This window comes from Oncorhynchus keta, unplaced genomic scaffold (assembly GCF_023373465.1).
Source record: "Oncorhynchus keta strain PuntledgeMale-10-30-2019 unplaced genomic scaffold, Oket_V2 Un_contig_1056_pilon_pilon, whole genome shotgun sequence".
Taxonomy (NCBI): Eukaryota; Metazoa; Chordata; class Actinopteri; order Salmoniformes; family Salmonidae; genus Oncorhynchus; species Oncorhynchus keta.
Window position 1 is genome coordinate 52,431 of NW_026277141.1, and position 22,602 is coordinate 75,032.

A 22,602-nucleotide genomic window follows, 5' to 3' on the forward strand; every position below is an offset into this window, starting at 1 on the left:
GTTCATAAAGGTTGAAGATTGTATGTTAGGATGAAGTGTGAATTCATGCCAGGAATAATAAGTGTGAAGTTTGATTTCCTCCCTTCTGTAATAAGTATTTTTTCAAGGGGTATTTTTTTCCTTTATTCATGTGTTTAATCTGAACCCGTTATAACGCCGGTTAAACTGTTATGTATGTAAGCACTTCAGAGTTATACCAAGCTAATAAGTCACTCGTAAGATAAGGTTGTAAGAGTGTGCTTAACTGTATTTTTCATTTACTTTATAGTTCTCACGGAAGGTTCTGACTAAAACTACAGAATAAAGCCGCCAATTAAAATCAAGGAACGGTTACTGAAGCTACACAATGTAATGTTCAGTTTGACAATATCAATGGAATAGACCGAAGCAGAGCCATGTATTTAGATATGAACAGATATCTCGATTGAGGATAATGTCAGTATTTAGCTACGTTATTAGCTGTTTTGCTCACCAAAGGTGTAACAAAGTGAAACTGTTGACGTCAAAGCCTCAGTTCCGGGAGAGTCGGACCTACCATTTTTGTATAATTTTCTTTGAAAGAACAACGAGTGTGTTTTGAGTGCTTCTCCCCTATTTGGGAAGTTGGTCTGCCCGCTCCTCAGTCTGACAGATATTCTGAGAGCAGGTTCGAGTCCTCTTCCTCTGTACATAAACACTACATAAACATCTAACAGATATCTGGTGTCCTACCTAACCATGTATCACTAACGTTACTGTTGCTAACCAGGTGTTCTCTGTCTCTCTAGAGAAGACAGGCTATGTGCACACAACCCACAAAATGAGGTGGAAACTGAGATGCACTTCCTATCCTCCTGCCAAATGTATGACCAGTTAATTCATACTGTATGTTGTAGTCTGTCCAAGAGGGGAATCACACAGACTGATCTCAGTTAATTCATACTGTATGTTGTAGTCTGTCCAAGAGGGGAATCACACAGACTGATCTCAGTTAATTCATACTGTATGTTTTAGTCTGTCCAAGAGGGGAATCACACAGACTGTTCTCAGTTAATTCATACTGTATGTTGTAGTCTGTCCAAGAGGGGAATCACACAGACTGATCTCAGTTAATTCATACTGTATGTTGTAGTCTGTCCAAGAGGGGAATCACACAGACTGATCTCAGTTAATTCATACTGTATGTTTTAGTCTGTCCAAGAGGGGAATCACACAGACTGATCTCAGTTAATTCATACTGTATGTTGTAGTCTGTCCAAGAGGAGAATCACACAGACTGATCTCAGTTAATTCATACTGTATGTTTTAGTCTGTCCAAGAGGGGAATCACACAGACTGATCTCAGTTAATTCATACTGTATGTTGTAGTCTGTCCAAGAGGGGAATCACACAGACTGACCTCAGTTAATTCATACTGTATGTTGTAGTCTGTCCAAGAGGGGAATCACACAGACTGATCTCAGTTAATTCATACTGTATGTTTTAGTCTGTCCAAGAGGGGAATCACACAGACTGATCTCAGTTAATTCATACTGTATGTTGTAGTCTGTCCAAGAGGGGAATCACACAGACTGATCTCAGTTAATTCATACTGTATGTTGTAGTCTGTCCAAGAGGGGAATCACACAGACTGATCTCAGTTAATTCATACTGTATGTTGTAGTCTGTCCAAGAGGGGAATCACACAGACTGATCTCAGTTAATTCATACTGTATGTTGTAGTCTGTCCAAGAGGGGAATCACACAGACTGATCTCAGTTAATTCATACTGTATGTTGTAGTCTGTCCAAGAGGGGAATCACACAGACTGATCTCAGTTAATTCATACTGTATGTTGTAGTCTGTCCAAGAGGGGAATCACACAGACTGATCTCAGTTAATTCATACTGTATGTTGTAGTCTGTCCAAGAGGGGAATCACACAGACTGATCTCAGTTAATTCATACTGTATGTTGTAGTCTGTCCAAGAGGGGAATCACACAGACTGATCTCAGTTAATTCATACTGTATGTTGTAGTCTGTCCAAGAGGGGAATCACACAGACTGATCTCAGTTAATTCATCCTGTATGTTGTAGTCTGTCCAAGAGGGGAATCACACAGACTGATCTCAGTTAATTCATACTGTATGTTGTAGTCTGTCCAAGAGGGGAATCACACAGACTGATCTCAGTTAATTCATACTGTATGTTGTAGTCTGTCCAAGAGGGGAATCACACAGACTGATCTCAGTTAATTCATACTGTATGGTGTAGTCTGTCCAAGAGGGGAATCACACAGACTGATCTCAGTTAATTCATACTGTATGTTGTAGTCTGTCCAAGAAGGGAATCACACAGACTGATCTCAGTTAATTCATACTGTATGTTGTAGTCTGTCCAAGAGGGGAATCACACAGACTGATATCAGTTAATTCATACTGTATGTTGTAGTCTGTCCAAGAAGGGAATCACACAGACTGATCTCAGTTAATTCATACTGTATGTTGTAGTCTGTCCAAGAGGGGAATCACACAGACTGATCTCAGTTAATTCATACTGTATGTTGTAGTCTGTCCAAGAGGGGAATCACACAGACTGATCTCAGTTAATTCATACTGTATGTTGTAGTCTGTCTAATAATTAAATCACACAGACTGATCTCAGTTAATTCATACTGTATGTTGTAGTCTGTCCAAGAGGGGAATCACACAGACTGATCTCAGTTAATTCATACTGTATGTTGTAGTCTGTCTAATAATTAAATCACACAGACTGATCTCAGTTAATTCATACTGTATGTTGTAGTCTGTCCAAGAGGGGAATCACACAGACTGATCTCAGTTAATTCATCCTGTATGTTGTAGTCTGTCCAAGAGGGGAATCACACAGACTGATCTCAGTTAATTCATACTGTATGTTGTAGTCTGTCCAAGAGGGGAATCACACAGACTGATCTCAGTTAATTCATACTGTATGTTGTAGTCTGTCCAAGAGGGGAATCACACAGACTGATCTCAGTTAATTCATACTGTATGTTGTAGTCTGTCCAAGAGGGGAATCACACAGACTGATCTCAGTTAATTCATACTGTATGTTGTAGTCTGTCCAAGAAGGGAATCACACAGACTGATCTCAGTTAATTCATACTGTATGTTGTAGTCTGTCCAAGAGGGGAATCACACAGACTGATATCAGTTAATTCATACTGTATGTTGTAGTCTGTCCAAGAAGGGAATCACACAGACTGATCTCAGTTAATTCATACTGTATGTTGTAGTCTGTCCAAGAGGGGAATCACACAGACTGATCTCAGTTAATTCATACTGTATGTTGTAGTCTGTCCAAGAGGGGAATCACACAGACTGATCTCAGTTAATTCATACTGTATGTTGTAGTCTGTCTAATAATTAAATCACACAGATTGATCTCAGTTAATTCATACTGTATGTTGTAGTCTGTCCAAGAAGGGAATCACACAGACTGATCTCAGTTAATTCATACTGTATGTTGTAGTCTGTCCAAGAGGGGAATCACACAGACTGATCTCAGTTAATTCATACTGTATGTTGTAGTCTGTCCAAGAGGGGAATCACACAGACTGATCTCAGTTAATTCATACTGTATGTTGTAGTCTGTCTAATAATTAAATCACACAGACTGATCTCAGTTAATTCATACTGTATGTTGTAGTCTGTCCAAGAGGGGAATCACACAGACTGATCTCAGTTAATTCATACTGTATGTTGTAGTCTGTCCAAGAGGGGAATCACACAGACTGATCTCAGTTAATTCATACTGTATGTTGTAGTCTGTCTAATAATTAAATCACACAAGACTGACAGCCTGTAATTTTATTAAACGCATTCAGTTGATGACATGGCAGTTTAGAGACCAACATCATAACAACAATCTACTTCATAATCAATAATCAATATCATAACATTTTTAATCAATAGCATCACTATCTCCATATATATACCAACAACAAACCAAAACGACGAGGAAAATATGATGAATAATGGAAACACTTCAAGATAAAGAATCTAAGAGACACTAAATAAGATAAAGAATCTAAGAGACACTAAATAAGATAAAGAATCTAAGAGACACTAAATAAGATAAAGAATCTAAGAGACACTAAATAAGATAAAGAATCTAAGAGACACTAAATAAGATAAAGAATCTAAGAGACACTAAATAAGATGAAGACAAAAGCAGAAAGCATTCTGGAACACAAAATAGCCATTACATTTACATTTACATTACATTTAAGTCATTTAGCAGACGCTCTTATCCAGAGCGACTTACAAATTGGTGCATACACCTTATGACATCCAGTGGAACAGCCACTTACAATAGTGCATCTAAATATTTTTAGGGGGGTGTTGAAGGATTACTTACCCTATCCTAGGTATTCCATTACTGAGCTACTCTCTTAAAATAATCAAACCCCATGTTATCCAAACCCCATGTTACCCAAAACCCTGTGTTACCCCAAACCCCATGTTACCAAAACCCCATGTTACCCAAAACATCATGTTACCCAAAACCCCATTTACCAAAAACCCCATGTTACCCCAAAACCTCATGTTACCCAAAACCCCATGATACCAAAAACCCCATGTTACCCCAAAACCTCATGTTACCCAAAACCCCATGTTACCAGAACCCCATGATACCCAAAACACCATGTTACCAGAACCCCATGATACCCAAACCCCCATGTTACCCAGAACCCCATGTTACCCAAAACACCATCTTACCCAAAACCCCATGTTACCAAAACCCCATGTTACCCAAAACCCCATGTTACCAAAACCCCATGTTACCCAAACCCCCATGATACCCAAAACACCATGTTACCAAAACCCCATGTCACCCAAAACACCATGTTACACAAAACCCCATGTTACCAAAACCCCTTGTTACCCAGAACCACATGCTACCCTGGTGGTAAAAACCAAACTAAATGAATAATGGTGGTTGCAGTCACTCCTTTTAGATTTCTTCCAAGGTTCTAGAAAGATAAACTAATTCTGAACTTGTTATTAAAATTAGAACCACTTCAGGTTTGTCACCACATTTTAAACACCAGTCCACTGCTGACCATCGATTTAAAACACACAACTGACCTAAGATCAGCATGTAGGGTCAGATTCATTCTACTCCTCCTCCGTCCCCTGGGCTGCTCTCTCCTCTCCCGGTCCAGCTTCAGCTCTGGAGCTCAGAGAGACCATCTCCATGGCATTGACATAAAGATCCATGCTGCTCACCCTGTTCACTCTCTTCTGCCTCCTGGTGGGCTAGAGAGACACAGCACCAACAGTCAGACATTTACTCTCTAGTATCTCCATTCTCTCTCCCTCCCTCTCCCTCTAGTTTAAATGACTTGTAACGTCTGAGTAAATGTCTTTACCTTGTAGTACAGGTAGGAGGTGGTGATGGTTGTCAGTAGGATCAGCAGCACTACAACGTGTCTGATGATGAAGGCTGGCAGAGGAGAGGCTGCAAACAGAAACACCTTTGATGAGGGGACTGATCATCATCACATAGATCTGTGGGAAATCTGTCAATGACAAAGTTATAAGTCTGGTTCATGTTCAGTTACCTGTGATGGTGAGGGAGAGGAGCTCACTCTCAGAGGAGAAGTTATGAGAGAAAACATAATTCTCATAAACACAGATGTAGTTCCCTTGGTGGGAGTCATCTGCAGCAGGGAAGAGGAAGGCAGCAGAGTGATTGACAGCTGGCTGGGTCTGGGTTCTGTTGGAGCCGGTGAACGTGAGGAGGAAGGAGCCTCCTGGGTACTGTGGCTGAGTGGAGCAGGTGATGGTGAAGTTGTAGCCCTTGAACATCTCGGGCCCCTGGTGGCCCCTGAAGACCCCTCCCATTGGGTCAGTCAGGAAGATATCAGGCTGGACCAGGAGATCTGTAACAATGAAAGAGAACAAGAAAAACCTCTTCAACTAGTTTCCTATAGATATGACAATAACATCAGCATGTAACAGTGCCAGCCACCCTCCCTCACAGGGCAACATGAGTAGTGGGCCTACAGTCACTGAGACAACATATGTTGATATCAGGCTGAAGCAGGACATCTGGAACAAGAGGAGAGAAAAAGAAAACGTAGCTCCTCAACTACTTTCCTCATTTAGATGTGATAATAACATGACATGTGACAGTGGTAGTGAGTAGAGACGTTCACTGAGGTAACACTCAAATACAAAAGCATTCTGGGATATTTAAGGTGTATTTGATTCCTACTTGACTGAGTGATATATTTAGAAAAGCAGACTGACAAGTTAAACAGTCATCATGAGAGGTGCAGAGGAAGTTGTATGAATGAAGGAAATCAGTTGAATATAATTATAATATGTTGATATTTCCTGAGCAGATCACTGTGAGTCCAGGAAGGAGATATAATACATGGACAAAAGTGTGTGGAACTCAGCAGTGAGTTTTTCATCAGAGGATTATTCTTAAGATCTACACATTTCAACACTCAACGGTCCGTTCTGTGAGCTTGTGTTGTCTACCACTTCACAGCTGAGCCGTTGTTGCTCCCAGACTTGCCACATTGAAAGTCACTGAGATATTCAGTAAGGACATTTTACTGCTAATGTTTGTCTATGGAGATTGCATGGCTGTGTGCTCGATTTTATACACCTGTCATTAACAGGTGTGTTGAAATAGCCGAATCCACTAAAGTCCACATACTTTTGGCCATATAGTGTATCTTGTTATTACCTGAGCAGATCACTGTGAGTCCAGGATGGAGATCATACATTCTTCTACACTCCCTCAGTGAAGACTCGGGCCCAGAACAGGAAACTCTAAACCCTCTAGTGGTGTTTCCAGGTGGTACTGAAACAGTGGAGCCACAACCCAGCTGTCTACACACTACTGCAGCTACATCCCAGTCCTCAGCTCCCACAGTCCTCCACTCTCCCTGGTCGTACCACTCCACTCCACCAGCACAGCGACTGCCTCCTCCCACCAGCCTCACATCATCAGGCTCTGAGAAATGCAAAGAGAGAGACAGTAATCTTACTATTTTCTCACTAAAACACACCTATATTGTCTCTCATATTCTTCACTCCAGGTGAGAAACAATGTTGATTGAGTGACAAACTGTTTCTTACCTGAGCAGGTGAGTCCAACAGCATTACCAGGTAGGCAGGTGTTGTTCTCTCTGTCTGAGGTGTCACAGTCCAGGAGAAGGGACTCATTACCTTTACACTGGAACTCTTTATCCCAGGTCTGACCCTCACCTTCTCCATAGAGCCCCCCCTGTAGAGCTGCAGGAGCCCCACAGCCAACATCCCTACAGACTACCTCTGCATCCTGCCGGTCAAAGTCAGCTTCACACACTGAGGCCCAGGACTGATTGGACTTCACCTCCACTCTCCCAGAGCAGAGACCAGCTCCATCCACAAGCCGCACAGACTCTGGAGAAAAAGAGTTGGTTGAACATTCAATCAGATTTGTTGATGACACTGTCAAGGACTAAACACAAATATGTTGGATAAAAGATAGCAGTTTGCTATGTTTGATACTGTAAGAGGTAGAAATGGGTTCTTAGTCACTCAGGATCGGGTTGGGAATAATGCAGGCAGGAGACAGGAATAAGTTCACTTCACTTTATAGAAAATAAACAGCTGGACATCCATCAGGCAGCTTCACTTCAGTACCATCTGAACTACAATGATCTGCCCATGAACATCTCCCATAAACCAATATGACAAACACAAATATAATGTTTAAATACATCTGACATCTCTCCCTCTATTTAAATTAAATAAAAACACATAAAACATGATACATGGTAATAATGTATAAATAAATCTCTCAATATGACCAGCCTCTTACCTGAACAGGTCACATGATGATAATATTCACCATAACAGACACCAGGTTTTCCTCCTATGTATTCACACTGTCTAATAGAAGACTCATCTCCACTACATCTCAATAGTCTGACTCCTATTCTTCCATCTTCAATCAGACCTCCTCTAGATTCAGCTACAGGATTCCCACAGTTCAGCTCTCTACACACAACCTTAACCTCTAGCATCATGTCCCACCACCCAGTACATAGACCTGACCACTCTCCTCTGTAGAAGACTTCCACTGTCCCAGAACAGGAAGTGGTCCCATTCACCAGTCTGACTGAGTCTTCAGCTGTAAACAGCAGAGAGGAAAACACAGTGGTGAGGACAGATGATGACAGTGATTCTGTTATTCTAACAGCAGTGATGTTTTGTGGTTGACAAGTATTAGTAGTTCCATAAAACACTACTTGTTATTGGGGTTTAGAATGGTTTGTATGGACACATGAATTTCTCCATGTGGGATAATAAAGTTGACTAATATTGAACTGCTATAATCACTGGAGATTTATACTCTACCTACCTGGTGGACTGACGCTTTGAGCCTGGAGATCTGAGGAGAAAGAGAGAGACAGAGGAAGAGAGAGACAGTGGAGAAAGGGAGGAGTCAGAGGAAGAGAGAGACAGAGGAGAAAGGGAGGAGTCAGAGGAGAAAGGGAGGAGTCAGAGGAAGAGAGAGACAGTGGAGAAAGGGAGGAGTCAGAGGAGAAAGGGAGGAGTCAGAGGAAGAGAGAGACAGAGGAGAAAGGGAGGAGTCAGAGGAGAAAGGGAGGAGTCAGAGGAAGAGAGAGACAGAGGAGAAAGGGAGGAGTCAGAGGAAGAGAGAGACAGAGGAGAAAGGGAGGAGTCAGAGGAGAAAGGGAGGAGTCAGAGGAAGAGAGAGACAGTGGAGAAAGGGAGGAGTCAGAGGAGAAAGGGAGGAGTCAGAGGAAGAGAGAGACAGAGGAGAAAGGGAGGAGTCAGAGGAGAAAGGGAGGAGTCAGAGGAAGAGAGAGACAGTGGAGAAAGGGAGGAGTCAGAGGAGAAAGGGAGGAGTCAGAGGAAGAGAGAGACAGAGGAGAAAGGGAGGAGTCAGAGGAGAAAGGGAGGAGTCAGAGGAAGAGAGAGACAGAGGAGAAAGGGAGGAGTCAGAGGAAGAGAGAGACAGAGGAGAAAGGGAGGAGTCAGAGGAGAAAGGGAGGAGTCAGAGGAAGAGAGAGACAGAGGAGAAAGGGAGGAGTCAGAGGAAGAGAGAGACAGAGGAGAAAGGGAGGAGTCAGAGGAGAAAGGGAGGAGTCAGAGGAAGAGAGAGACAGAGGAGAAAGGGAGGAGTCAGAGGAAGAGAGAGACAGAGGAGAAAGGGAGGAGTCAGAGGAGAAAGGGAGGAGTCAGAGGAAGAGAGAGACAGAGGAGAAAGGGAGGAGTCAGAGGAAGAGAGAGACAGAGGAGAAAGGGAGGAGTCAGAGGAGAAAGGGAGGAGTCAGAGGAAGAGAGAGACAGAGGAGAAAGGGAGGAGTCAGAGGAAGAGAGAGACAGAGGAGAAAGGGAGGAGTCAGAGGAGAAAGGGAGGAGTCAGAGGAAGAGAGAGACAGAGGAGAAAGGGAGGAGTCAGAGGAAGAGAGAGACAGAGGAGAAAGGGAGGAGTCAGAGGAGAAAGGGAGGAGTCAGAGGAAGAGAGAGACAGTGGAGAAAGGGAGGAGTCAGAGGAAGAGAGAGACAGAGGAGAAAGGGAGGAGTCAGAGGAGAAAGGGAGGAGTCAGAGGAAGAGAGAGACAGAGGTTAAATGAACATCAACATGACCTTTCATGATGTGATGTGAAGACAGGTTTATCATGAGGTTTCACATGTGTTTGGTTACATCGTGAACAATGTTCTTCTGAGTGATAAAACAGCAAACATTAAGAGTGTTAATTAAGAGTGGCCGGAACATCTATTAACATTAAGAGTGTTAACCCACATATATAATAAATATACTATATTCACGTGCTTTTAGTACTCACACATGGATCATATCATGTTTGCAGGTCATGTGTTGTTTTAAGCCCCCCCTCTCCTCTCCTCCCCTCTTCTCCTCCCCTCTTCTCCCCCTTCCCATCTCATCTTCTCCCCCTCTCCTTTTTCTCTAATCTTCTTATGGGGTATAGTGATGTCATTATGGGGTATTGTGATGTCATTATGGGGTTTAGTGATGTCATTATGGGGTATAGTGATGTTAGTATGGGGTATAGTGATGTCATTATGGGGTATTGTGCTGTCATTATGGGGTATAGTGATGTCATTATGGGGTATTGTGATGTCATTATGGGGTGTAGTGATGTCATTATGAGGTATAGTGATGTTAGTATGGGGTATAGTGATGTCATTATGGGGTATTGTGATGTCATTATGGGGTATAGTGATGTCATTATGGGGTATTGTGATGTCATTATGGGGTATAGTGATGTCATTATGGGGTATTGTGATGCCATTATGGGGTTTAGTGATGTCATTATGGGGTATAGTGATGTCATTATGGGGTGTTGTGATGTCATTATGGGGTTTAGTGATGTCATTATGGGGTATAATGTCATTATGGGGTATTGTGATGTTATTATGGGGTATAGTGATGTCATTATGGGGTATAGTGATGTCATTATGAGGTATTGTGATGTCATTATGGGGTATTGTGATGTCATTATTGGGTATTGTGATGTCATTATTAGGTATAGTGATGTTAGTATGGGATATAGTGATGTCATTATGGGGTATAGTGATGTCATTATGGGGTATTGTGATGTCATTATGGGGTATTGTGATGTCATTATGGGGTATAGTGATGTCATTATGGGGTATTGTGATGTCATTATGGGGTTTAGTGATGTCATTATGGGGTATTGTGATGTCATTATGGGGTATAGTGATGTCATTATGGGGTATAGTGATGTCATTATGGGGTATAGTGATATCATTATGGGGTATTGTGATGTCATTATGGGGTATAGTGTGTAGACTAAGGGGGGAAATAAACAATATAATGAATTTTGGAATAAGGCTGTAACATACCAAAATGTGTTAAAAGTCAAGAGGTCTGAATACTTTCTGAATGCACTTTATCACAACCAGTAAATGTTCAACTTTAATTCAAATCTTTTATCATCTACAATGTTGTTTTACTGTCATTTCAATTCAAATTGCTCCACTTGTTCAACAAGTTTTGTTTTATTTCATAACATTTATGATTTTGTCAATTTCATTATTGTCTTGGGGATGAATACTATGTACTAATACTATGAATCATTTGAAAACAAATATAATATTGACAAGCTCCCGTATCTGTTAGGTAAAATACCACAGTGTTCAATCATGTCATTTGTACTTCTACGTTTTGTTCACACATCTCACACTCTCCTACACACACCAGCTGGCTGAGAGGGCCCGAGTGGAGCCAGCTGACTGAGAGGGCCCTAGTGGAGCCAGCTGACTGAGAGGGCCTTAGTGGAGCCAGCTGGCTGAGAGGGCCCTAGTGGAGCCAGCTGGCTGAGAGGGCCCGAGTGGAGCCAGCTGACTGAGAGGGCCCTAGTGGAGGAAGCTGGCTGAGAGGGTCCTAGTGGAGCCGGCTGGCTGAGAGGGCCTTAGTGGAGCCAGCTGGCTGAGAGGGCCCTAGTGGAGCAAGCTGGTTGAGAGGGCCTTAGTGGAGCCAGCTGACTGAGAGGGCCTTAGTGGAGCCAGCTGGCTGAGAGGGCTTAGTGGAGCCAGCTGGCTGAGAGGGCCTTAGTGGAGCCAGCTGGCTGAGAGGGCCCTAGTGGAGCCGGCTGGCTGAGAGGGCCCTAGTGGAGCCAGCTGGCTGAGAGGGCCTTAGTGGAGCCAGCTGGCTGAGAGGGCCCTAGTGGAGCCAGCTGGCTGAGAGGGCCTTAGTGGAGCCAGCTGACTGAGAGGGCCCTAGTGGAGCCAGCTGACTGAGAGGGCCCGAGTGGAGCCAGCTGACTGAGAGGGCCCGAGTGGAGCCAGCTGACTGAGAGGGCCCGAGTGGAGCCAGCTGACTGAGAGGGCCCTAGTGGAGGAAGCTGGCTGAGAGGGCCCTAGTGGAGCCAGCTGACTGAGAGGGCCCTAGTGGAGGAAGCTGGCTGAGAGGGCCCTAGTGGAGCAAGCTGGCTGAGAGGGCCCGAGTGGAGCCAGCTGACTGAGAGGGCCTTAGTGGAGCCAGCTGGTTGAGAGGGCCCGAGTGGAGCCAGCTGACTGAGAGGGCCCTAGTGGAGGAAGCTGGCTGAGAGGGCCCTAGTGGAGAAAGCTGGCTGAGAGGGCCCGAGTGGAGCCAGCTGACTGAGAGGGCCCTAGTGGAGGAAGCTGGCTGAGAGGGCCCTAGTGGAGCAAGCTGGCTGAGAGGGCCCTAGTGGAGCCAGCTGACTGAGAGGGCCTTAGTGGAGCCAGCTGACTGAGAGGGCCCTAGTGGAGCAAGCTGGCTGAGAGGGCCCTAGTGGAGCCAGGTGGCTGAGAGGGCCTTAGTGGAGCCAGCTGGCTGAGAGGGCCCTAGTGGAGCCGGCTGGCTGAGAGGGCCCTAGTGGAGCCAGCTGGCTGAGAGGGCCTTAGTGGAGCCAGCTGGCTGAGAGGGCCCTAGTGGAGCCAGCTGGCTGAGAGGGCCTTAGTGGAGCCAGCTGACTGAGAGGGCCCTAGTGGAGCCAGCTGACTGAGAGGGCCCGAGTGGAGCCAGCTGACTGAGAGGGCCCGAGTGGAGCCAGCTGACTGAGAGGGCCCGAGTGGAGCCAGCTGACTGAGAGGGCCCTAGTGGAGGAAGCTGGCTGAGAGGGCCCTAGTGGAGCCAGCTGACTGAGAGGGCCCTAGTGGAGGAAGCTGGCTGAGAGGGCCCTAGTGGAGCAAGCTGGCTGAGAGGGCCCGAGTGGAGCCAGCTGACTGAGAGGGCCTTAGTGGAGCCAGCTGGTTGAGAGGGCCCGAGTGGAGCCAGCTGACTGAGAGGGCCCTAGTGGAGGAAGCTGGCTGAGAGGGCCCTAGTGGAGCAAGCTGGCTGAGAGGGCCCGAGTGGAGCCAGCTGACTGAGAGGGCCCTAGTGGAGGAAGCTGGCTGAGAGGGCCCTAGTGGAGCAAGCTGGCTGAGAGGGCCCTAGTGGAGCCAGCTGGCTGAGAGGGCCTTAGTGGAGCCAGCTGACTGAGAGGGCCTTAGTGGAGCCAGCTGGCTGAGAGGGCCCTAGTGGAGCCAGCTGACTGAGAGGGCCCTAGTGGAGCAAGCTGGTTGAGAAGGCCTTAGTGGAGCCGGCTGACTGAGAGGGCCCTAGTGGAGCCGGCTGACTGAGAGGGCCTTAGTGGAGCCAGCTGGTTGAGAGGGCCCGAGTGGAGCCAGCTGACTGAGAGGGCCCTAGTGGAGGAAGCTGGCTGAGAGGGCCCTAGTGGAGCAAGCTGGCTGAGAGGGCCCGAGTGGAGCCAGCTGACTGAGAGGGCCCTAGTGGAGACAGCTGACTGAGAGGGCCTTAGTGGAGCCGGCTGACTGAGAGGGCCCTAGTGGAGCAAGCTGGTTGAGAGGGCCCTAGTGGAGCCAGGTGACTGAGAGGGCCCTCGTGGAGCCAGCTGGCTGGTAGGGCCCTAGTGGAGCCAGCTGACTGAGAGGGCCCTAGTGGAGCCAGCTGGCTGAGAGGGCCCTAGTGGAGCCAGCTGACTGAGAGGGCCCTAGTGGAGCCAGCTGACTGAGAGGGCCCTAGTGGAGCAGGTTGGATGAGAGGGCCCTAGTGGAGCCAGGTGACTGAGAGGGCCCTAGTGGAGCCAGCTGGCTGAGAGGGCCATAGTGGAGCCGACTGGCTGAGAGGGCCCTAGTGGAGCCAGCTGGCTGAGAGGGCCCTAGTGGAGCCAGCTGGCTGAGAGGGCCTTAGTGGAGCCGGCTGACTGAGAGGGCCCTAGTGGAGCAAGCTGGCTGAGAGGGCCCTAGTGGAGCCAGCTGGCTGAGAGGGCCTTAGTGGAGCCGGCTGACTGAGAGGGCCCTAGTGGAGCAAGCTGGCTGAGAGTGCCCTAGTGGAGCCAGCTGACTGAGAGGGCCCTAGTGGAGCCAGCTGACTGAGAGGGCCCTAGTGGAGCAGGTTGGCTGAGAGGGCCCGAGTGGAGCCAGCTGACTGAGAGGGCCCTAGTGGAGCCAGCTGACTGAGAGGGCCCTAGTGGAGCAGGTTGGCTGATAGGGCCCTCGTGGAGCCGGCTGACTGAGAGGGCCCTAGTGGAGCCCTACCTTGACAATTTCTCTCTCCTCCACAAATATCCCCTCCCTTCTCTATCATTCTCTCTCCTCCAAAAATCTCTCTCCCTCTACTTCTCCACCCTCCCTTCTCTCTCCCCTCCCCTCCTCTGTCCCCTCCCCTCCACTACTCTCCCCTCCCTCTCACGCTGCTCATCTCTCTCTCTCTCTCTCTCTCTCTCTCTCTCTCTCTCTCTCTCTCACGCATGTTCCCTCTCTCTTCTTGACATGTAGTGTTGAACCTGTTGATCTTGACTCAGCTCATAGACCTCTATCATATACACCCCTCCCTTCTCCTACTCTAACATAACACCAATATAATATATAATACATCATACATACCCTCATTCATTTACATAGAGACAGATACAATCAATCATTGACACACTGAATATACAACAGTCAGATGCATGACACCATCACAACTTAACTGACATTAGTGCCTGTCCCCAGATGGACAGTTAGACTACAGTAAAGTACATTTACAGGTGATCACATCATTGTCCTGCTTTGAGACACATTTTTACTGTCTGCTTCCAGTTGTATGTTCTTCCAGTTGTATGTTATTTTACTAACCCTGCAATTACTGTCACACGTGTATATCAGTATAACAGCATCTTACCTGTGCTCCACAACAGGGTCATCAGTACCACTGCAGGTATCATATCTGCCTCTAACTTGAGCTCCACTGACGAAACAAGTCTACTGTCATAAAGAGAGGACTGAAGAGTGAGAAATACTGCTAGACTATATGACTTCTATCTCATTACTTCCTTACTTCTATGACGTGACAAACTAAGCAGATAAGATCAGTTAAACCCACCAACCTACAGGAAACACTGGCATTAGAAAAACTACACAGGAAACTGCTGGCAGAGCAGCAAAGTTACACATAGTGTCCTATAATATCACCTCTAACTTTCTACTGCTTGAGTTCACCTCTTATAGAATATTGGCTTAATGTTCCACTAAGACCCAAGAGAGGAACAGGTTACTGGTTATGATGACATCACTGGTGAGAAGTCAGTGATACAAATATATTCAGTTGGTTTAAATGTTTGTCTCTCTCTCTCCTCCCCTGTCTTCTTCTACCAACCCAGTCTGTCAATAAGTCCTATCTCTCTCATCTCTCTCTCTCTCTCCCCTCTCTCTCCCTCTCCCCTGTCTCCTTCTACCAACCCAGTCTCTATCCTCCTCTCCCTGTCTCCTTCTACCAACCCAGTCTGTCAATAAGTCCTATCTCTCTCATCTCTCTCTCTCTCTCCTCCCCTGTCTCCTTCTACCAACCCAGTCTGTCAATAAGTCCTATCTCTCTCTCTCTCTCTCTCTCTCTCTCTCTCTCTCTCTCTCTCTCTCCTCTCTCTCTCTCTCTCTCTCTCTCTCTCTCTCTCTCTCTCATCTTTCTCCCTCCTCCCCTGTCTCCTTCTACCAACCCAGTCTGTCAATACATCCTATCTCTCTCATCTCTCTCTCCCTCCTCCCCTGTCTCCTTCTACCAACCCAGTCTGTCAATACATCCTATCTCTCTCCCTCTCATCTCTCCCTCCTCCCCTGTCTCCTTCTACCAACCCAGTCTGTCAGTGAGTGAGTATCACGTTTGTTGTATACATAATGAGCGGACCAAGGTGCAGCGTGAGTAGAGTTCCACATATTTATTGAAGTGAACCTTCAAAAAACAACAAAGAATAAATTAATGTGAAGTTCGTAGCGCACAGAGCACTAAACCAAAACGGAACAATATCCCACAAACACAGGTGGGAAAAGGACCCCACTAAGGACCATCCCCAATTAGAGGCAACGATCATCAGCTGCCTCCAATTGGGAACCATACTCACACCAACATAGAAATTCAAGACTAGAACATCCCCCAAGTCAAGCTCTGACCTTTTGCACCATAGAGAACCCCGGGGGCAGCTGATGGTCAGCTGATGGTCAGAACCCTGGGGGCAGCTGATGGTCAGCTGATGTCAGAACCCTATGGTCAGGGCGTGACATCCCCCCCTCCGCCAAAGTTACAAACTCCGACAGCAAAACCTGAACCTGGATGGGGAGTGTTTGGGTTGGCAACTAGCTTCGGTGGCGGCCCTGTTGAGGGACGAAGCACCCGCTCAGACCGCAGATCCGGCCATGAAGCTGGGCTGAAAGCCGTGCCTGGACTGGGCACCGGCGCAGAGGAAGACTCCAGCCTTGGCACCAGCGCAGGAAGCTCCGAGCCGTGGAACATCGCTGGAGGCTCTGGACCGTTGACCATCGCTGAAGGCTTTGGACCGTTGACCATCGCTGAAGGCTCTGGACCGTTGACCATCGCTGAAGGCTCTGGACCGTTGACCATCGCTGAAGGCTCTGGACCGTTGACCATCGCTGAAGGCTCTGGACCGTTGACCATCGCTGAAGGCTCTGGACCGTTGACCATCGCTGAAGGGTTACTGGTTATGATGACATCACTGGTGATAAAATATGAAGAGGAGAGGAGAGGAGAGGAGAGGAGAGGAGAGGAGGGGGAAGAGGAGAGGGGAGATTAGCGGGGGAAGATGAGAGGGGGAGATGAGAGGGGAGAAGAGGAGAGGGGAGATTAGCGGGTGAAGATCAGAGGGGAGAAGAGGAGAGGGGAGATTAGCGGGTGAAGATCAAGGGGGGAGAAGTGGAGAGGGGAGAGGGGAGAAGAGGAGAGGGGAGAAGAGGAGAGGGGAGAAGAGGAGAGGGGAGATTAGCGGGTGAAGATCAGAGGGGTGAGAAGTGGAGAGGGGAGATTAGCGGGTGAAGATCAGAGGGGGAGAAGAGGAGAGGGGAGATTAGCGGGTGAAGATCAAAGGGGGAGAAGTGGAGAGGGGAGAGGGGAGAAGAGGAGAGGGGAGAAGAGGAGAGGGGAGAAGAGGAGAGGGGAGATTAGCGGGGGAAGATGAGAGGGGGAGAAAAGGGGAGAGAGAGAAGTGGAGAGGGGAGAGAAGAAGAGTATGGGAGATGGGGGGGTCCTGTTTGTCTCCCACCGTTCCACTCAAATCAATCATCAAATCAATTTTATTCATAAAGCCCTTCTTACATCAGCTGATGTCTCAAAGTGCTGCACAGAAACCCAGCCTACAACCCCAAACAACAAGCAATGCTAGTGGCCATAAGAGGAACTGTCCTGTCAGTGTGTTTTTACTGCTGGCTCAAAACAACACATGACCTGCAAACAGGATATGATTCATGTGTGAGTACTAAAAGCATATGAATATAGTATATTATAGTATATTTATTATATATGTGGGTCTGATAAGTAAACACTCTTAATGTTTGCTGTTTTATCACTCAGAAGAACATGGGGCACTATGTAACTAAACACATGTGAAACCTCATGATATGAGTGATAAGAAGTGTTTAAAAAGGTGAGTTCTGAACCCTGTAGACTACAGCACTACTTCTGAAGAAGACCAGAGTCATTTCAGAATGAAGACTGCTATAGTTCTGATGGTGTTGCTGTTCTGTCTGTCTGGGGCCTGGACTCAGGGAGAGAGTGGAGGGGTGACTAGTAGTTCTGTCTGTCTGTCTGTCTGTCTGTCTGTCTGTCTGTCTGTCTGTCTGTCTGTCTGTCTGTCTGTCTGTCTGTCTGTCTGTCTGTCTGTCTGTCTGTCTGGGGGTATCATCGGATGGGGCCACAGTGTCTCCTGACCCCTCCTGTCTCATCCTCCAGTAGTTGGGGGCTAGGGTCAGTTTGTTATATCTGGAGTACTTCTCCTGTCTTATTCGGTGTCCTGTGTGAATTTAAGTAAGCTCTCTCTAATTCTCTCTCTCTTTCTCTCTTTCTTTCTCTCTCTTTCTCTCTCTCGGAGGACCTGAGCCCTAGGACCATGCCTCAGGACTACCTGGCATGATGACTCCTTGCTGTCCCCAGTCCACCTGGCCGTGCTGCTGCTCCAGTTTCAACTGTTCTGCCTGCGGCTATGGAATCTTGACCTGTTCAGCAGACGTGCTACCTGTCCCAGACCTATTATTTGACCATGCTGGTAATTTATGAACATTTGAACATCTTGGCCATGTTCTGTTATAATCTCCACCTGGCACAGCCAGAAGAGGACTGGCCACCCCTCATAGCCTGGTTCCTCTCTAGGTTTCTTCCTAGGTTTTGGCCTTTCTAGGGAGTTTTTCCTAGCCACCGTGCTTCTACACCTGCATTGCTTGCTGTTTGGGGTTTTAGGCCGGGTTTCTGTACAGCACTTTGAGATATCAGCTGATGTACGAAGGGCTATATAAATACATTTGATTTGATTCAGGTCCATCTCAGAAGCTCTACTGACCATCATCAATCAGTAGCTGGAGTTCCATCTCAGAAGATCTACTGACCATCATCAATCAGTAGCTGGAGTTCCATCTCAGAAGATCTACTGACCATCATCAATCAGTAGCTGGAGTTCCATCTCAGAAGATCTACTGACCATCATCAATCAGTAGCTGGAGTTCCATCTCAGTAGATCTACTGACCATCATCAATCAGTAGCTGGGAGTTCCATCTCAGAAGATCTACTGACCATCATCAATCAGTAGCTGGAGTTCCATCTCAGTAGATCTACTGACCATCATCAATCAGTAGCTGGAGTTCCATCTCAGAAGATCTACTGACCATCATCAATCAGTAGCTGGAGTTCCATCTCAGTAGATCTACTGACCATCATCAATCAGTAGCTGGAGTTCCATCTCAGTAGATCTACTGACCATCATCAATCAGTAGCTGGAGTTCCATCTCAGAAGATCTACTGACCATCATCAATCAGTAGCTGGAGTTCCATCTCAGAAGATCTACTGACCATCATCAATCAGTAGCTGGAGTTCCATCTCAGAAGATCTACTGACCATCATCAATCAGTAGCTGGAGTTCCATCTCAGAAGATCTACTGACCATCATCAATCAGTAGCTGGAGTTCCATCTCAGAAGATCTACTGACCATCATCAATCAGTAGCTGGAGTTCCATCTCAGAAGATCTACTGACCATCATCAATCAGTAGCTGGAGTTCCATCTCAGAAGATCTACTGACCATCATCAATCAGTAGCTGGAGTTCCATCTCAGAAGATCTACTGACCATCATCAATCAGTAGCTGGAGTTCCATCTCAGAAGATCTACTGACCATCATCAATCAGTAGCTGGAGTTCCATCTCAGAAGCTCCTCTCAGTTCAGACACAGTAGAACTCTAAGAACCTCATTCTGCTGCATTAAACAACCAGTTGATGCAGTATTATGACATCATCTTGTAATTTCACTAAGTGTATTGTCTAATGTGAACTGTGTAATCTACTGTAATGTACAGTACTGTAGTATATTACTGTCAGCACTTCTAAGGGACATTTGAAACACGTATCTTGCATTGTTTTCTATTGGATCAACTGGTCGTTAAAACGACTACATTGAAAAAATATATCAATATGTTGTGTTTTGGTGATTAAACCAACGTTCTCTTTACATTTATCAATAAACGTATATTTTGAATCAATGGTTGTGTGGTGAGATGTTTACAATCCAAATGAATGAATGACAGGTTTTGAATGAAAGACTGTGTGTGTTATAAGGTGACCAGTTAGGAGATCTGTACTATGAGATGTGAAAATGTACCTCATAAAAGGTATAATGTTTTAACTCTTCATCGTTGGGTTTCATTTCACAGTAAAGTCTACACCTGTTGTACCTCATAAAAGGTATAATGTTTTAACTCTTCATCGTTGGGTCTCATTCCACAGTAAAGTCTACACCTGTTGTACCTCATAAAAGGTATAATGTTTTAACTCTTCATCGTTGGGTCTCATTTCATAGTAAAGTCTACACCTGTTGTACCTCATAAAAGGTATAATGTTTTAACTCTTCATCGTTGGGTCTCATTTCACAGTAAAGTCTACACCTGTTGTACCTCATAAAAGGTATAATGTTTTAACTCTTCATCGTTGGGTCTCATTTCATAGTAAAGTCTACACCTGTTGTACCTCATAAAAGGTATAATGTTTTAACTCTTCATCGTTGGGTCTCATTTCACAGTAAAGTCTACACCTGTTGTACCTCATAAAAGGTATAATGTTTTAACTCTTCATCGTTGGGTCTCATTTCATAGTAAAGTCTACACCTGTTGTACCTCTTAAAAGGTATAATGTTTTAACTCTTCATCGTTGGGTCTCATTTCACAGTAAAGTCTACACCTGTTGTACCTCATAAAAGGTATAATGTTTTAACTCTTCATCGTTGGGTCTCATTTCACAGTAAAGTCTACACCTGTTGTACCTCATAAAAGGTATAATGTTTTAACTCTTCATCGTTGGGTCTCATTTCATAGTAAAGTCTACACCTGTTGTACCTCTTAAAAGGTATAATGTTTTAACTCTTCATCGTTGGGTCTCAGATCACAGTAAAGTCTACACCTGTTGTACCTCATAAAAGGTATAATGTTTTAACTCTTCATCGTTGGGTCTCAGATCACAGTAAAGTCTACACCTGTTGTACCTCATAAAAGGTATAATGTTTTAACTCTTCATCGTTGGGTCTCATTTCATAGTAAAGTCTACACCTGTTGTATTCAACACATTTTTATTTTATTTATCTGTTATTCTACCAGGTAAGTTGACTGAGAACAACATGGTGCAGCAACGACCTGGGGAATAGTTACAGGGGAGAAGAGGAGGGGAATAGTTACAGGGGAGAAGAGGAGGGGAATAGTTACAGGGGAGAAGAGGAGGGGAATAGTTACAGGGGAGAAGAGGAGGGGAATAGTTACAGGGGAGAGGAGGAGGGGAATAGTTACAGGGGAGAAGAGGAGGGGAATAGTTACAGGGGAGAGGAGGAGGGGAATAGTTACAGGGGAGAAGAGGAGGGAATAGTTACAGGGGAGAAGAGGAGGGAATAGTTACAGGGGAGAAGAGGAGGGGAATAGTTACAGGGGAGAAGAGGAGGGGAATAGTTACAGGGGAGAAGAGGGGGGAATAGTTACAGGGGAGAAGAGGAGGGGTCTCAGTTACAGGGAGAAGAGGAGGGGAATAGTTACAGGGGAGAGGAGGAGGGAATAGTTACAGGGGAGAAGAGGAGGGGAATAGTTACAGGGGAGAAGAGGAGGGGAATAGTTACAGGGGAGAAGAGGAGGGGAATAGTTACAGGGGAGAAGAGGAGGGGAATAGTTACAGGGGAGAGGAGGAGGGGAATAGTTACAGGGGAGAAGAGGAGGGGAATAGTTACAGGGGAGAAGAAGAGCATGGAAACTAAGCAAGACAACTAGATTCATAAAGTGGAGTGATGATGTTATATAAGGATCAGACTGTATAGGCTATATTACATGTATTTAGTGTATTATTGGGGCAGCAGGGGAACCTAGTGGTTATAATGTTATGTAAGGATCAGACTGTATAGGCTATATTACATGTATTTAGTGTATTATTGGGGCAGCAGCCTAGTGGTTAGAATGTTATGTAAGGATCAGACTGTAAAGGCTATATTACATGTATTTAGTGTATTATTGGGGCAGCAGGGGAACCTAGTGGTTATAATGTTATGTAAGGATCAGACTGTATAGGCTATATTACATGTATTTAGTGTATTATTGGGGCAGCAGCCTAGTGGTTAGAATGTTATGTAAGGATCAGACTGTATTCATAAACAGGATGTTATTTCCAGACTGTAAGGCTATATTACATGTATTTAGTGTATTATTGGGGCAGCAGGGGAACCTAGTGGTTATAATGTTATGTAAGGATCAGACTGTATAGGCTATATTACATGTATTTAGTGTATTATTGGGGCAGCAGGGGAACCTAGTGGTTATAATGTTATGTAAGGATCAGACTGTATAGGCTATATTACATGTATTTAGTGTATTATTGGGGCAGCAGCCTAGTGGTTAGAATGTTATGTAAGGATCAGACTGTAAAGGCTATATTACATGTATTTAGTGTATTATTGGGGCAGCAGGGGAACCTAGTGGTTAGAATGTTATGTAAGGATCAGACTGTATAGGCTATATTACATGTATTTAGTGTATTATTGGGGCAGCAGGGTAGCCTAGTGGTTAGAATGTTATGTAAGGATCAGACTGTATAGGCTATATTACATGTATTTAGTGTATTATTGGGGCAGCAGGGTAGCCTAGTGGTTAGAATGTTATGTAAGGATCAGACTGTATAGGCTATATTACATGTATTTAGTGTATTATTGGGGCAGCAGGGTAGTGGTTAGAATGTTATGTAAGGATCAGACTGTATAGGCTATATTACATGTATTTAGTGTATTATTGGGGCAGCAGGGTAGTGGTTAGAATGTTATGTAAGGATCAGACTGTATAGGCTATATTACATGTATTTAGTGTATTATTGGGGCAGCAGGGTAGTGGTTAGAATGTTATGTAAGGATCAGACTGTATAGGCTATATTACATGTATTTAGTGTATTATTGGGGCAGCAGGGTAGCCTAGTGGTTAGAATGTTATGTAAGGATCAGACTGTATAGGCTATATTACATGTATTTAGTGTATTATTGGGGCAGCAGGGTAGTGGTTAGAATGTTATGTAAGGATCAGACTGTATAGGCTATATTACATGTATATAGTGTATTATTGGGGCAG

The 22,602-nt window shown here is 45.5% G+C and overlaps 1 protein-coding gene across 1 annotated transcript; it reads right to left on the bottom strand.

Annotated features, from left to right (window-relative positions):
• Positions 1–4,659: 4,659 nt before the first annotated feature.
• On the bottom strand, positions 4,660–14,778 carry LOC127916998 (CD5 antigen-like). The gene is made up of 8 exons (XM_052500456.1): positions 14,656–14,778; positions 8,371–8,400; positions 7,828–8,139; positions 7,101–7,406; positions 6,706–6,975; positions 5,567–5,887; positions 5,375–5,463; positions 4,660–5,261 (listed from the first exon to the last, which is right to left on the bottom strand). The coding sequence occupies exons 1-8, from the start codon at positions 14,696–14,698 to the stop codon at positions 5,121–5,123; spliced, it is 1,512 nt and encodes a 503-aa protein (XP_052356416.1). The 5' UTR covers positions 14,699–14,778; the 3' UTR covers positions 4,660–5,120.
• Positions 14,779–22,602: the final 7,824 nt, after the last annotated feature.

Bases quoted from the DNA above. Each gene is read 5' to 3' on its own strand.
- LOC127916998 (XM_052500456.1), bottom strand. From the start codon at position 14,698: ATGATACCTGCAGTGGTACTGATGACCCTGTTGTGGAGCACAG. The intron at 8,401-14,655 runs GTAAGATGCTGT...CTTTCTCCTCAG, and splicing joins GACCCTGTTGTGGAGCACAG to ATCTCCAGGCTCAAAGCGTC. The intron at 8,140-8,370 runs GTAGGTAGAGTA...TGCTGTTTACAG, and splicing joins TCAAAGCGTCAGTCCACCAG to CTGAAGACTCAGTCAGACTG.